This window comes from Rhinolophus hipposideros (assembly GCF_964194185.1).
Source record: "Rhinolophus hipposideros genome assembly, chromosome: 15".
NCBI classification, from domain to species: Eukaryota; Metazoa; Chordata; class Mammalia; order Chiroptera; family Rhinolophidae; genus Rhinolophus; species Rhinolophus hipposideros.
Genome location: NC_138061.1, coordinates 4,854,154 through 4,871,654, shown reverse-complemented (window position 1 = coordinate 4,871,654; position 17,501 = coordinate 4,854,154). Strand labels below are relative to the sequence as shown.

General features: G+C 43.3%; 1 protein-coding gene across 1 annotated transcript in view; it reads right to left on the bottom strand.

The window, feature by feature from the left end:
- The window catches only part of ADAM12 (ADAM metallopeptidase domain 12), a 325,340-nt gene extending 308,419 nt beyond the window's left edge, over window positions 1-16,921 (bottom strand). Inside the window, exon 1 of the mRNA XM_081074714.1 lies at window positions 16,638-16,921. Within this exon, the coding sequence (XP_080930840.1) occupies window positions 16,638-16,725 (88 nt within the window). The 5' untranslated portion in view covers window positions 16,726-16,921. The remainder of the gene's footprint in view (window positions 1-16,637) is intronic.
- Window positions 16,922-17,501: the final 580 nt, after the last annotated feature.

Below are 17,501 nucleotides of genomic sequence, written 5' to 3'. Positions count from 1 at the left end.
GGTAGTGTGAAATATATAAATAGCTCTTAACAAATTAGTAAGAGAAGACAAATACCTCAATAACAAAGTGACCGAAGGATGTGAACTGAGAATCCAAAAAAAAAGAAAAAGAAAAAGAATCACAAATTACTGATAAACCTAAGAGGGGAAAATTCAACTGCATTAGTATTTAAAGAGGATCTCCCCCCACTCCCCGACCCACACCCTCGTCCTTGTTTCTGTGTGCATGAACTTATTCCTGGTCTCCCCTCCGTGCCCAACTCCTCAGGGGAGGGCACAGTGACCTATATGACAGGAGACTGGGAGAAGGAACCCAGTTCCCTCGAGGTTCTCCCTCTCTTCTTGGATCTGTGTACCAGGCATTCATTCTGCTCTGCCCTCTGCCCTCCGATAAGGGTAGTGACCCTGTGAGGTAAGATCCCATAGTGTCAGCAAGACTGACGACTCTCAGATCTGCAGATCTGCACGGGAACCAACAAGCCCACTCAGCCACAGACGCAGAGCCAAGTTCTCCAATCAGCTTTCCAGTGGTAAGTGACAGTTTGCTACCACACAGTCAGCCCCCTGCGTACTCAATGCATTCTGAATTTAAGAGGGGGAGAGTGGTTTGCCTGTGAAGACTCCGAAAACCTCAGCAATTAATTTCAAATGTGAATTGAAATGTTTTAACCCACAAAATTGACACAGAAGATGTGGTAACAATCAATAACCATAATGCCACTGGCTGGCGATAAAGAGTCTTCAGAAAAGCAGGTGGGAAGACCATAAAGGTAGCTTCCGGAAGGCTAACTGCAGCACGGCACACACTTTAGAAGGTGCTTGCTCCACTCTGAGTTCATCAGCAATTTCAGTGCAATCCTGCTCACATTTATGGAGCTTTCTTCTAGATTCCAAAGTCTACATGGAAAATAAGATGGTACAGAAAAACTCTGAGAGGACTGTGTGAGGATTTTAGATCTACCAGATATTAGGAAGATCATGTAGCAATAATCAAGCATGCAGTACTACTCCATGGATAGCACTAAATAGAAGCGAATTAAAATGAGGGAAGCAAATCAAACATGTGCAAAAATTTAGTACATGGTCAAGGTAGCATTCAAATCAATTGAAATAAAAGAGCAGTCACAACTGGGTAGCCATCTAAAAAGAAAGGGGGCTCCTATTCTCACTCTCTATCAAAAAGAACACTAGCTGGATCAATGATTTAAATGTAAAAATAAAACTATAAAACTGGAGGAAAACACTGGTATACTAGTTTCACAATAACTTTTTGGATCTCACAGCGAGACCATACTCTTTTCTATGACTCCTCTGATAAGTGAAGTAAGTTAAAGGTTCTAATTCCCATAGCAACCATTAAAAGATAACCATAATCAAATTAACAAACATAACTTTAAAAATGGAATACTAAAACTACTCATCCAAAAGAAAACAGGAAAAGAAAAAAAAGAAACAAAAATACTTTGGGCAAATGTAAAAGAACTAGCAAGATCCTGAACTTAACTACCCATATGACTAATTAGATTATGAGTAATTGGATTAAGTGTTCCATTTTTAAAAGAAGAGGCCCTCAGAATGAATTAAAATGCAAGGTCCACTACTTAATGTTCACAAGAAATGCACTTCAAGCATAAATACATAGATACGTTGAAAGTAACATGATAATAAAAATAATAATAGGAAAAGATACTCCATGCATACATATGCCTATAACATGCATAAGAAAGCTGAGGTGGCTATATTAATATCAGTCAAGGTAGACTTAAAGGAAAGAATTACTGTCTGAAATAAAGAGGACATTTCACAACGATAGATGAGTTATTTCATCAGGAAGACGTAATAATCCTAGATGTGTATAAACCTAATAAGAGTTTCAAATCACATGAAGAATACTGATAGAAATAAAAGGAGAAATAGATAAATTGACAACTCTAGTTGAAAGTTATACTACTTTCCTAGTCAGTGATAAAAATGGTAAACAAAAAAAATCAGTAAGCAGGCCGGCCCGGTGGCTCAGGCGATTAGAGCTCCGTGCTCCTAACTCCGAAGGCTGCCGGTTGATTCCCACATGGGCCAGTGGGCTCTCAACCACAAGGTTGCCGGTTCAACTCCTCGAGTCCTGCAAGGGATAGTGGGCTCCGCCCCCTGCAACTAAGATTGAACACGGCACCTTGAGCTGAGCTGCCGCTGAGCTCCCAGATGGCTCAGTTGGTTGGAACACGTCCTCTCAACCACAAGGTTGTGGTTTGACTCCCGCAAGGGATGGTGGGCTGTGCCCCCTGCAACTAACAACGGCCACTGGACCTGGAGCTGAGCTGCGCCCTCCACAGCTAAGACTGAAAGGACGACAACTTGAAGCTGAACGGCACCCTCCACAACTAAGATTGAAAGGACAACAACTTGACTTGGAGAAAAGCCCTGGAAGTACACACTGTTCCCCAATAAAGTCCTGTTCCCCTTCCCCAATTTAAAAAAAAAAAATCTTAAAAAAAATCAGTAAGCTTACAGAAGATTTGAAAACACCATCAAACAGTTATGCCATTTATAGAATACTACCCCATCTAACAAGTGCAAAATCAACAATAATTCAGTTTTGGATTTTTGATTGCACAGCGCCGGGAGGGTGTCAGCACCCCTTATCCCCATGTCGTTCAAGGATCAACTGTATAGAAACAGAAAAGTATGGCATGCTAATTTGTAGACCTAGTATGTTATCCTTATTCCCAGAATCACGCCTCATTAGGCCACCGGTTCTTATTTATATGAACACGCTTCAGCAACACGAAGTTCACTACTCCTTTGATAACCTACTTCAAAATGTTGTAATCTAGGCTTAGGTTTTACGCTCTTTCTACAAAGGATTGACGGTAAACCACCAAGAGAGAAATGTATTATAAAAATAAATAGGGCACAGCTTTAAGAAAGTTGTGTCCTATTTATAAAAATAATATATTTTTATAATACACGTATTTTTATAATACATTTTGTAAAAAAGTGTATAAAAATAAATAGGCCACAACTTTAAGAAATGTGCTTTTAAAATTACAGTGAGTTTATCAACAATAAACTTTGATGTTTTCAAACTTCTGCATATAAAATTGTTTTTCTCCAATTCACTGAAATCCTCCAACGTGGATATAAATAAAGGTCAATGCAAGGAAATAATACAAAACAAAGCCAAATTTGTGATTTGCAAATGAGCCTGGTGTGGGGTTTTGGGTTTTGCTTTATGTTGCTTTGTAGTTGATGAAGTTGAGCTTTGTTTTAGAAAGTCATTTTATCCCCCAATTGAACTTGGACTCATTGGGGTCAAAATCACATCAAAAGTTTGATGTGGGAGGGGGAATGAAAAGAAAAAAACGTGAGTATACAGTTAAGTTTATCTTCAGTAGGTCACTAGACACTAGCTACAGAAAATCCAAACCAAAACTTGCAGTTATTCCTCTGTATCCTTTCATCTCTGCGCTACTCAGGGAGCCCACAAGAACATGCTACAAAGGGTACAGGGCGCGTCTGATGTTTATTAAATTATCAGCTCACATTTTCTACCCTATATAAAAATAACATTCAACTCATTCCACAAGATTCTTTAGAGTAGTTTCTTTTAGATCACTCATAGACACTAACTACCTCTTCCGTACCAAATACTAGGACACGTGGTGTTTCTAAAAATGATTTTCCAAATGTGCTAATTCGTTTACATGAAATGTCACACAGAGACAAACATTTAAGGGTAGAGCTTAGTGAACCGCATTTGTTGAAATGAGAAAGAAGCACATGAAGTGGGGCTGTTCACTCATTGTGCCAATATTTATCGAGCAGCTATGCTGTGTTTAGTGCTGGGGACAGCGGAGAGTAAGATGGATGGGGTCTCTGTCGCCTTGGAACTTAAATTCTAACCGAGGAGACAAACCGGTGATGATAACATGCTAAGTACTCTGCTGGAGAAATGGAGAGCGCTGAGCACTCACTTAACAGGGACCTCTCCTCGACTGCAGTGGGATGGCAAGGACCAAGAACAAGATATCTCTGAAGAAGTGATGGCTAAGCTAAGTGGGAGTTAGGCCAAATGCTGGAGGTTATGGTAGGGAAAGATCTGTCAGGCAGCAGCGATGTGCTTTGTAATAATAAGGACATGGAACCGTGGAACAGCTAAGGAATGAAGAAGCAGGAACACAGAGCCACCTTACTAGCAGGGCACTGCATGCCTGTACTGGTAAGGAGACACCCTTGAGACAGAAGCTTCCAGTTGTCAAAGCCATACCTGATATTAACCGTGCTCATTATCTAATTATAATGAACTCATTGTGGTAGACAGACTGTTAAAATGGTTCCCAATGACCTTTGCCTCCGGGGATTCACGCCCTTGTATTATCTCCTCCCCTTGACAGAGAACTGACTTGGTTATGAGCAACAGAATATGGCGGTAACTTCCATAATGAGATTACAAAAACTGACTTTTGTCTTTCTGGCTGACTGTTGCCTTCTAAGCTGGCTTGCTTCAAGGAAGCAAGCTGCACTGCTGGAGAGGCTTGCTTGTGAGGGAGGTGAGGGAAGGCTGCCAACAGCCAGCCAGGAACTGAGACCCTCCGCGCAACAGCTCTCAAGGAACGGAATTTGCCAATAAGCATGTGGGCTGGGAAGCAGAACCCTTCCAACCTGCAGATGAGACCCGGGCCCTGGCTGACACCTTGGTTATAGTCTCTGAAAGAAGCAGGAGCTCCCAGCTAAACTGTGCCGATGTTGCTGAGCCACAAAAACGGTGAGATCATAAGTGTGCGGACTTTTTAACCATTAGGTCATGGTAACTTGTTACACAGTAATAGATAATTAATATGCTCATGTATGTAAATTTATAATTTAAATATCTTCTATAACCATGATGAATAAATGTGGGTGGGGTGAGTCCTGCGTTTTATTTGTGAGAGAGAACAGAAGGCAATATATGTAATTACTGAATAGTAAGTTTCCCCTGTAGAAAAAACACATTTTACCCAAGTCCACATATTCCTTTAATGCAAAAACAAAGGGTCACAGACATTGGACCCTGAAAACGAGTTTCTGGTCCTATTTTTCCTATCAGGGCCCAATGCCAGGAAAAGCCCCTAAGACCAATGCAGTGAAGGTCTCAAGTAATGCTCCACATCAGGGCCTTCCTGGAAAGATGAGCTGGTCTCTCCTCAAACCCGAGACCCCAGGGACAGCTGCAAAGGTCCCAGCTTTGGAAGGGCCCTTGGAAGTCATGTTTTTTCCATGGTAGCCCAGTGGGTCATCACATGGGCTCTGAAATCAACTGTCTAATTGGGTCCTGGCTCAGCCTGTTAAAAGATGCAGGAGCTAACGCAAATCACAAATTCTTTTTGCCTTAGACCCCTCATCTGTAAAATGAAAATATTAATAGCACACAGTAGTACCAAGCTAAAGGAAAGACGGTAAATTACAAGACGCTTTGCCCAACATTCTCCTCATTCGACGCTCACTGCCACCTAGTAAGGTAGGCTCTGTGCTTATTCTCTGACAAACAGGAAGCTGAGGATCAGAAACATTTTGCAGGTTCCTGAGGTCCCACCGCAGTAAAGAGGCCAAGCCTGACTCAAGTCATGCCTCCTCACGCAACCCGCCTTCCGGCCAGGACCCCAGCAGTCTCTGTTTCTTTGCTACCAGGTGAGAACACACAGCCCTCTGCTCCTGGGCATGCACGTGGACGCAGCTTCAGGGCGGGTAAATACACCTCATTATCTGATGTCGTTTATGCCTCTAAGAGAAACGGAAGCTTCTATTAGGGACTTTTTAGTGCTTTAAAAGAGTGGCTTTGGCGTGGCTTCTCAAACCACATCCTATGCAGCCCCTCTGTCACCCTTTTCTTGCTGAGCCTCTGTGACCAATGTCGTGGCCCTCACCTGTACTGAATAAGAACGAAGGAAGTTTGAAATGCACTTTTCAAGGGTGAACAGAGACAAGAAAAAGAGAAGAGACTGAACTATGTGTAGCTGGGCCAGGAAGTTCCAGGAGAACCATTCACTTCAGGTGAATAAATTTTGCTTGAAGGAACAGATTTTCCCTGCTAAGAAACTACAAGTACAACCTAATGAATCGAATCGACTAAATCCAAATTTTAGTGATGAATCAAACATCTGACTTTTCTGGAGAAATCAATCTCCATGGGATCACACTCTGCATTCCACGATTCACAAAGATGTACAGATGAGTGTTTCAGTCGTCAGCTTACCCCACTGTACAATCCGCTCTCTCTATTTGAATTTTAAAGTATGGAACAAATTCAATATGCGCCCCTGGAAGGCTCACATGAATGGAATTCTGTTGACACCTCTGCTGGCAGAGGAGCAGCTTCTGGGAGTGTATGTGCTCTTGTTTCCCAGCTGTTCATTCTGCCTCAGCCAGAGGGAGATGGGAACAGCTGATGGCTTCACCCCCAAAGCTGTGCTTGGCCCCATCCTCAGCACATCTCACCCCCACAGCTGCCAAGGCAAAGACGAACACAACAGCGGGAAAGCAGCTGACTCCCTTTGCTGACCGAGTTTTTGGAGTGTTTGAAGTTGAGAATCAGGGGGCCAGGTGGGTCCATCTCGATTTCTGCACATCTTTAGGATCCACTCCCTCGCCAAGAGGCAGGGGCTGTGTCTGGTTATCCTACCATCATATTCCCAGCTCCTGGCCCAATCGGATTACAGTAGGCAAATAAATGTGTGGGCTGAGAGAGCGAGAGACTCAATGTTGGGAGCTGCCAGTTCTGAAAGCATGGGGGACTGAGCTGATACAGAGAGAAAAGCTTCCCACTACAACCACATAAAAATGCTAAATAAAATGGGACATTTTAATAGTATAGACATAACTAAACTAGAAAGAAAGGAAAGGAAATTACCAGGATCCATAAATAAAAAGAGAATTTATAGCCAGAGCATTAAAACATGGCCAGTACCATGGAAATCCACGAGGCTCGGCAGATGTAGGCCTTCCATCTAGGAGATGTAGTTTTAATGACAGGAGATATGATCTCAAACACATGAGATGGTAACAGGAGCTGAGAGCTTTACATAAAGCTAGGGTCTTACAGGACTGCCCTTCTCAAATTCAAGAGTCTAAAAAAAAGTCTACAAAATGCCCCAGGGAAATTGCAAAGCGGCACACACACCCAGAGAGCTTGTGACAGGGAACCTTCCAAGAGAAGTAAAAATGTCCAGTCTTTGCCATACGCATGTAGAGACCAAAATTACAATAACCATGTGGAGTAAAATTCCCCAAATGAAAAATTAACACAAAAACTGGGCTCAGATAAGTGAAACCCTTGAAACACCTATCATAAGGAAACAAACTACTCCACTGGACCTTTTATAATCCAAGATGCACAGGACTCCTGCAGAGAGGGTAGTGGTGGAGGGAAAAGATATTGAAAATGAGTTCAAAATTCAAAAGCCAAGGCTTTGGAAGAGATAATCCATGACAATACAGACTCAACACCCGTAGAACGAGATGACAGAATAATCAGAAAGGGATAACAACATACAGTTTTAAAGACAACAAAAGACAACAAAAGTTTTAAAGACACAGAAGCATACGTAGAGACAATAACAAAAGGATATTATTTGTAAAAGATTTAGCAGGTGTCGTGCAGGGGGCCCTGCTCGCTGCGCCATTCGTCATGCGGGGCGGCCTGCGGGGTCTCTGGTCCCGCTCCCCACATAAGAACGCAGGACACGGTGAGGCCAAAAAGGAACACCCATGGAGCCATAGATAGGGGAGTCAAACCACTATATTCTCACTGGCGGCTGGGTTGGAGACACAGGAAGCAGGATCTACATAATCTGCAACCCACCATCCTAACAGCAGTCCGTGCTTGCCAGCCACCATCTTTTTGCTAGCTCCCATTTTTTCTGCTAGCGTAGCCACAGCCGTTATATTAGTGGCCAATGGCTTACGGGTTACACCTGACGGCCAACTAGCCACAGCTGCTGGCCATCTGATCACAGTTGATGGCCATTTACTACCCGAGCCAGCACCTTTCTATGTGAGGCCGAGAGCCTGGAAACTGTTTTTTGGGGCTTTGTCTCCACAGCAGGCTTGAAAAAAAGAACAAAATAAAGCTTCCACAAATGAAAAAATTAAAGGCAATAGAAAATGCAAAGTAAGCCCATAGACAGTTTAAGTAGCAATTTAGACTCAGCTAGAGAGAATTGTGAAATGAAATTTAGAGTTGGAGACATTACCCTGATTACAAAGCGGAGTGATGAAGAGACAAAGAGAAGTTAAAAACAAGGTAACTGAATGATAAGGTCCAACTACATATAATAAAACTTCCAAAGAAGGTAATAGAGAAAATAAAGACAAGGCAATAATTAAAGAGATAATAGCTAAGAATTTTCCATAATTGATTGGATTCAAGAAGCACAGCAAGGCCATAAATACAAATTTAAAATACATCTATATCAAAAAACATGATAATAAAACTACAGAACCACATAAAAACAAAGAACAGTCTTAAGAGCAACCAGAGAAAAAGGCAGGTGTAGTACAAAGGAACCATCATTAGGCTAAAGACTTCTCAACAGTAACAGTAGAGGCCAGGATACAATAGGTAATCCGCTAAAGGACAACAACTGTCAAACTTGAATCCTATGCATACCTAACTTAACATTCATGGAAAAGAGCGAACAAACATTTTCCAGGCAAACAAATACAAAGAATATGCTACTTAGATTCTCAATGGAACACTACTTTGATACGAAGCAAATCACATCTACTAGGAGGCAGAAGTGGTTTGGTTTGCAAGGAGCCATGATGGAAAAAAGAAACTGATAACATTAGATAAACCAAAATAAGCCAGGACTATTAAAAACAAAAACAAAGCCTACCACCAACATATATACATATACATACAAATATATATATATATATATTATATACACGTATGTATATGGATATATACATATGTGTGTGTGTATATATATATATATATATATATATATTTACGAGAGATGTGTTTCAAAATGGTAGAACTAAAATGCTAAAAAATAGTAATAATAAATGGGAGGAGTGATGAAAGATATTAAAGCATTCTCGGCCTGTAGTATTATTTAGAAGGAGGCCACTTATTGACCAGCTTTACTCTTTGTTACCCAAAGTGCAAATATTAAAAATGTTACAGCACTACTAAAATTGTGGAAACTAATATATAACATCTAAATTAATAGAACTGAAATTAACCTTTTTTGAGCACTTAGCATGAGCCAGGAGCTATTCAATGTACTTTCCATGTATTATCTCATTTAATCTTTCCCACATCCCTATGGGGGCATATACTATGATTGTCATCATTTCATAGAGGGAGAAACAAAGATTACATAATTTGTCTGAGGTTTAGAGTGACCAACCATCACAATTTGCCCAGCACTGAGTGGTTTTCTTCGATGTGAGATTCTCAGTACTAAAACTGGGAAAGACCCGAAAACACAGGATGGTCAATCACTTTCCTTAGATCACATGTCAGTAAGTAGGTGACAGAGCTGATATGCAAACCCCTGCAAGCTGGTCTCAGTGTCTGACATCTGCACCACTGTGTGCTGACCAATCTAAACTGTAAAACTCCTTATAAAGTGTAGAATACTGAAAATAGTGTAATACTGGAAGTAGGACAAATATCCAACAGAACAAGAAACCCAGAAGCTTATCCATCTAGTCTTGGTGTTTACCATGTTTCCCCAAAAATAAGACCAGGTCTTATATTAATTTTTGCTCCAAAAGACACATTAGGGCTTATGTTCAGGGGATGTCATCCTGAAAAATCATACTAGGGCTTATTTTCCTGTTAGGTCTCATTTTCGGGGAAATACGGTATCAGAAGGGGAGAAGATTCAATAAATGTTATTAGGATGATTGGTTATCTTATCTACATGGGGAAAAAATAGATGCCGACCTCATACAATAAAAAACAAAAAAAAATTCAAGGTATACTAAGAATGAATAGCAGAAAGCTAAAATTTAGAAGAATTTATAACAAATATCTTTTGGACCTTAGGAAAGAGAGAAGGATTTCTTAAACCAAACGTCAGAAGAAAAATGGGCAAATGATAAGAATAAGTTATTCAAGGAATAAATACAAAGAACAAAATAAACACATAAAATGAGTCTTAGTGTCTCTCGTAATCAGGAAAATGTCAATAAAAGCAACAAAACATTTCACAACCAGCTTGGCAACATTTAAGTAAGAAAATGCTAAGCATTGGACAAATTGTAGATAACCATACCTCTCTAAGAAGTAGGCATGTACAACCAATGTAGAAAGCAACAGTGTAGAATACGTTCAAGTAGAAAATTGGTGTGCTCTACAACTCAACAACTCATTTGCAACAGGTTCTCTAGAGCTCACACCTATATGTAAGGAGGTTGACAAGTAGCCGGGCACCATCACACTATCAAAAAGTTGGGGAAAACAGACATTTATCCATAGAGGAGTGCACAATGTATGGTCCAGTCATTCAATTAAAAGGAATGAAGCAAGCACATATATCAACATGAATGAGTCTTTAAAAATATATTCTTTTTTTTTATTGGGGTGACAATTGTTAGTAAAATTACATAGATTTCAGGTGTACAATTCTGTATTACATCATCTATAAATCCCATTGTGTGTTCACCACCCAGAGTCAGTTCTCCTTCCATCACCATAAAAAACATATTGATTTTTAAAAAGCAAGTTACGGAAGGCTGGCGTATACAGTCGGGTCCCATTTATATAAAATTTAAATACAAAACTGATATCAAATACTGATTAGGGATATGTATATACACATAAACCCACCAACTTCAGAATAGTGGTTGCGTCTGCACGAGGAGGAAGAATTGGATGGGTAAGAAGGACAGGGGATCGCTATAAAAATATCTTTAACATTTTATATCTTTCAATTTTACAAAGCACATGTAGAAATCTGGTTGAGAAGAAGATGGGTGCATAACTTATTCTATGTCTTTTTTCCAACTTTTAAAATATTTCACATTTTATAAGAGAAGAGATGTCAGGGACCATAATCCTTTTTCAATCATTTTTTCATGATCATATCTCAATTATACTGAAACTGGCTGGAAAAATGATTTTAGTTCAGAAATCGCACTTAGTATACTTCACTTCAGGAATATATCCATCCCATTGTACTTTAAGCCGTAACACAGACGCTAAATCCTAATTCAGGCTCCCAAGAACACTCGCAAATAGCCCAGGATTTAAAAAGCAAAACCAGGTTGTCTGATGATATTCAGAGTCATGTGAACACAAATCTCGTAAGAAATGCTTAAATCCTATCTTGGCTTTAATTACAAATAGAGCAAAATACAAAACAAGGAAGTGTTTGATCAAAATGCAGTGCTCACCATGCCCTGCTGGGGGGTGACATGTTGGGGTACATCAACAGTTCTAAGAATGGGTCATCTAAGCTGACTGGGGAGGCCACAGCTTCCAGGAGCAGGTGGACAGACGGGAGGTCCAGAATTAGCCCGATGAGACTGCCCAATTTTTAAGCACTTGCCTAGAAACTGAGCTCCTAATGCAGCCTTAGGAATGACATAAAAGCTTAAAGGCTACAAAATACCAATATGATGCTGAATTATTCAGCTTCTCCATCCCATCTATCAACTGGAGCCATGATTGGGCATTAAATAAAGCAGAAGGAAGAAGAATGAAAATTGAGCTGGAGCATGAAGACTGAAATGGCTGCCTGTTAGGGACCATGATATTCAATGTGCACATTTCAATTGGCAAATAAAGTTTATTTGAAGTACATTACCATTCTGATTAAACCCAAACTAAATTACAATCACATTGCTATCAACATTATAATCACTCCAAAGACAGAGTACAGAGATGATAAAATGTTTACCATGGTTAGGTTAAGACATGGTCTCCATCATGAGGCAGCCTAGAGATGGCCCTGCATCTGACACTCAGCAAATACTCACCATTCGAAGCCATAGTTTCCTCCTCTGTGGAGTGAGAGTAATAACAGGAAAAACAACACAATTCTTCCACGAGGACTGGATGACACAGTGCATGCAAAGATCTTAGAACAACTCCTGACACCAAAGCACTCAATAAATGCTCTTTTTCAACTGTGCTGGTATAAAAACTTTAGGTTTCATAAAATACTAAAACAAACAAACAAACAACAAAAAACCCACAAAGAAACAGCTACTAAACACGCACAGACGCTATTTCCTAAAACATTCTGTCTAGATTATACCAACTTCACTTTCTCAATCCCTGAATGCTAATGATTAAAGAATTGTACATCCTCCAGGGCTGTTTAATACAGCTCCCGATGGGCGCACAGCCAAAGGGCTATCGGGCTGGCCATTTGGTACAGAAGAAACATCTGAAAATGTTTCTCACACCTGTCTTTATAAATTATAGATGCTGCAGGAACAGTTTAGCTTAGAAAGGCCTCTGGAACACACTCTGATTCAAAAACAAAAAAAATTTTTTGCAACTGTAATGAGCTCATTACAGCATCATCTACACCAGGAAGAAATATGCTTAGCTTCTTTAGATGATGTAGCTAAAAACAGAAAAAAAAAAATCTTTACAGTTCCCCCAGCTGCATCATCTATCTAATTAGGTATATGTTGACTTTGAGTATATATAGATTTTTAAAAGAAAGTTTCAAAACATTTAAAAATGGGTGTAATTTTTGTTTCCACAAGGAAGGAATAAAAAGAGCAAAATGACAAGTGAGGGAAAGGAAACATGTCTGTATGCGGAGTGTAGTAGTTAACAGCATGGGCTGACTTCTAGATGTATGTGGGAGACCCACAGGTGCGTATCTGCACTCCCTCTTGAAACCGTGCGATAAAGAAAAATAATAACAATAAAAAAAATTGGAGAGAAGGTAACAACAAGCGAGAAAAAACAACAAAGCTTTGGAAGATGGAAGAGGACAGATAAGTGGTTACCTACTTAGCTGGAGCCCTGTTGCCTGGGGAGGAGGGAAGCCATCAAGAAGGTGAGATGGACGCACAGAACTCCAGGAAGGCTTGGGAATGGGAGGCACTGGTGGCCAATACAACTGGGCTGAATGACCACCCAAGGGGAAGTTAGAGCCCTAGGTTCCTTACAAAGTCAGCAGAGCTAGGTGACTTCCCCTCACTCCCCAACAGACTAGGAGACGTCTTTTCTGGAGATACTGTAACGGAGAAGTTCTGTACTCAAGACCTCAGGCTTAACAGGTCAGTTATACTATTGCTGCTGGAAATGCCGACATAATGCCAAAAGGTACAGCAGCCATCATGAGACCATGAGGCAGTAAGCGTACGGCAAAAGTCAACATGTAAGAATGGCGGATACAAGCAAAACTAAGAGCTTGATTCCCTAATAGTATAACTGATCTGCTACACCAGCTATTCCACAACTGCATGTTACCTAAAGGTAAAGAAAAAATATTATTTTTTAATTGCTGTAGTCAGGTTTTCTGTTATTTGCAGGTGAAAGAAAGCCTTCTAACAAGTTATCAGAAAAGTTTATCTCCCCTACCCCCTTCCTCAGGAAATTACTAGAAAATGTGCTCCACAAAAAACAAGGAATAAACTAAGAAAGGGACAATTGTGGTGCTCAGAAAACGAGTGATCCAATACAAGATGGCCACAAGAGCAATTTCTAGCATCTTGGGGATAGGGTAGTACTGAGACAAATTGTATGCCTAAAAAGTAACCAGTTTATATCGGAACAGGAGGATAAAGGGCTCCAGGAGAGAGGACACCAAGAAAAAATAATGGGTAGGTTACCTGATGTGTTTGATAATGCTGAAAGGAATTGAATAGTTCTCTCAGAAAAAAACTTTCAAGCAGAGATTAGTACACAGGAAACAAAGCAAAACAGTAAAAAAAAAAAATCAACAATTAACTCTAGGAAAAACAAAAAGTTGCAAGAGGGATAAAATGGAATCACAGAACACTGGGTGGCTCAACTGTGAATAATATTTGCAGTCTTCATAATACAAACATTAAATATTATGTTTAAAAATTACTATTGGATACTATACTATAGTATCCTAGATATATATATATATATATATATATATATATATATATATATATGGTATCCAATATATATATCCAATATATAGTGTACAATTGGATACTATACTATATATTCCAATATAGCGGTACTATATTGGAAAGCTGGAAAAAAGAGAAGCCAGAGTGGCTGGGGTACAGTGAGCGAGGCGAGAATGGTAAGAAAGGAGATTAGAGAAGAAAAACAGGGATTAGGTTATCCAGAGGTTTGGATTTTTCTTTCCTGAGAGCCACAGAAAGCCACTGGGGTATTTTAAACAGGAAACCTGCACGCTCTAACTCACGATTGACAGCAAGGACTTTGGATGTGGTGTTGGGAGGAACACACCACATGGGGACAGGTGGGAAAGTCAGCAGACCAGGTGGGAGGCCACCATACTAGAGAGAAGAGGTTTCTGCAGAAGACATAAAGAAAAAAACAAAAAGGTAGTATGTATAAGGGAAGGCACACTTTAAAATGGAGGGAAGCGGGTAGATGGGAATAGATTTTGGAGCTTGGTGGCTTCTGGAGAGAAAGGGGTGACTCAGGGTTGACTTCCCAGGTGTTAGCATGACACATCTGGAGAAGGCAGAGGATGTTATTACTGAGTTGGGAATACTGGGGAAGGAATGGATTCAGGAGTAGAGGGTTAGGGGTCTAGGGTTGTGTTTTGGACCTATTAGGGGTGACATGCCACTGAAGGGTACTAACTAGGCAATTGTTCTGGGGCTCAGGGTAACACACAGGAAGACAAACCCCAGGATGGACTCCGCTTTCAACAAGTAACAATTCCTCCTTTTCTCTTGCCAACACGAAGAAATGTTTCATTATACGTTTGGATTTTTTAAAACAACCTCAGTGCTATGATTTGGGGCATTGATAGATTTAAGACTTAATACTGAGAACCCAAGGTAAACAAGCAGTGAATCCTGGGGTATCACAGCATGTAACCTATTCAAAATGTTTAAGCCTCCCTGATTTTCTCTTCTGAGTCGTCTATCCTAAGGAGAAACTGTCTCCACCAAAGCGGCAGTCATAAAATAATAAAAGCCCCCGCCCTCCATGAAATACTTTCCCATTATTAGCTTGAATTAGGAAACATTTGCCTGTAAAAAAATATCATCCATACGCAGTGGACTTCTGTTTATGTGTATAGACTATATGCCACGTTCAAGGGTACCTCAAGGCACACTTGGAGATTGTTTCCGTTTTCAAAACGTTCTTTCTCAAGAAGCATTCTAAAGAACCAATTTGTACAAAAGTTTTTCAAAAGCACTTCTGAGCACTATTATTTTCATTTGCAGGTCACAGAGTACTGTAACTGAACAGTCAGCTGGACTCCTTCTCGGCTTTCTCATTGCTTCTTCCTTGCTTTGTGCAATCCTCTTATTTAATCATCAATTCCCCAATTGGTCTTCCTCGCTGTGCGGATTTTAAGGAGAGCTGGGTTTTAGCCACGTTGCAGTACAGCGGTGGGGCTGGAGGGTAGCTGTGGCAATTGCAGCATAAAACGTACCATCCAGGGGTAACCGTTCGTGACTGAGGCTAGTCGTTGCAAAGAAATGTCTGTGTGTGGATAGAAGCATAGAAATGTAGACTTGGAGGTCACGCTCCTCACTCATTGCTGGACCGACAGCGCCTCTAGCGGCAGAGGCGGTGGGGGCGGCGGCGGCGACCAGGGTGAGCTCCGAATTTTTAAAAAGGCACCTGCTGGGTGAGTCCTCATTATGCAAAAAGAAAGGATCCACAGCTGCCCACTTTCAGGGTGATACAACTCGGGAAAACCTAGATCTATAAAACAGCTATCATAGCCATACTTTAACTTCGAAATGAGTTGTCGCTTTGCACAAGGTTGATTTAAGCGATTATTTATGGTCGAGAAACTGACCGAGTGGCGGGCGGCGGAAAAATTCTGCTCAAGTTTGGCCGCCAGTGGCAACGGGGGAGCGATCCGGAATTAACAAAAGAGGGAAAGGAAAATAAAGGAGGCAAAAGTCATTGTTAAGAAATGGAGACCGCTGTGGAGCGCACACCCGAGGAGAAGCGGATGGCTCACCTGCGCGGCTCCTGTGCGTCTCCCGAGTGGATCCCGTGGGGAGGAGGGATGGAAGGAGAACCCTCAGGGAGGCGTGACCCACAGCTCGGGGTGGGGGCGATTCAGCAGGGACAGACAGGGTAAGGTGACTGGACGCACACCATCCCTGGCGACACGTGTAACTGTCAAGACACGCAGCCAGCCTGGCAAATGACACCCGCGAGGGCAGGGGATGGGGCGCAGCCGCGAGGCTGTGCCGTCCGGGCGACGCGCTGGCGCTTCCAGGCCCTGGGCCAAGCGTCCCCGGCGTCCCCCGGGACCTGGCACCTGGAGGGGGTTCCTCTCCGCGCGGGAGCTGGAGCCCGGGCTCCGCGCACACAACCCGGTGCGCGCCTCGCGGGGCAGCGCCGCCTCTCGGCGTCCCCCCCGCCCCGGGGTACGTGGGGGCCACCGGGGGCAAGTCCCCAGCCAGCGGGTGACCCCGGGCGGCAGGCGAGGGAGGAGAGCCGGGGGCCGGCAGGGAGTTTCCTGGGCTCGGCCACTTACCTCGGGCAGCGCGAGGCGCCAGCAGGACCCCGGCCAGGGCGAGCAGGAGGGCGCGGGCGGGGGGCGCGGGCGGCGGGCGCGCTGCCATGGTGGCCGGCCTTCGGGGCTGCAGCTCTCGGTGCCCGGCCGCGAGCGCGCACCATCCCACGCGGGCGCCGAGCGGGGCGGGACGTCGCGACCCGAGGGATTCCCTGCTGCGGGGAGTCCGCTCCGAACCCCGCGCGCAGCGCCCGCGCCGCCGACGAGCTCGTCTAGGCTTTCATTTTTTTAAAAAAAGTTTCTCCCCCCCCCCCGCGTGTGCGCGCGCGCGCTGCTCTGGCACCAGCCAGCCTTGACCGTTGCAGTAAATGAGCAAGCTGTCCGAGTTGGCCCGGGGACGGGGAAGCTCGTTAGTGAGACAGGCCAGGCCTGTGAAATGGATCCACGGCCAACAGTCCCCGTCTCATTACCACGGAACAAATTATGGTCTCCCCCGCACCCCGCCCGCCGGCGGCGTCCCGCGGGTCCTAGAGACCGCTCAGGGTCCCCGCCAGGGTCCCGCCCAGAGCCCGCGCCCGCCCGCCCCCGGGACGCCTCGCTGCAGGGAGCCTCCCGGGCTGCGCGCCCCGGCGGCACAGACGTGGCTCGGTGGCTGCGCGGGCGCCCGGAGCGCACACGTCCCCGCCCCAAGAAGCAGTGGCCGCCGCGCCCCGAGCGCCCGGCTGCCAAGAGCACGCGCGGCTGCACGGTCCAGCTTTCCAGGCTGAGGCTGGAAATGATGACGAGGCTGCTCGCTCCGCGGAACGCGGGTAACAGGTCTGAAAGGCGGTCCCCAGGCCGGCGGGCATCCCGGGACGTCCCCTAGGCCCCCAAAGGGACGTCTGG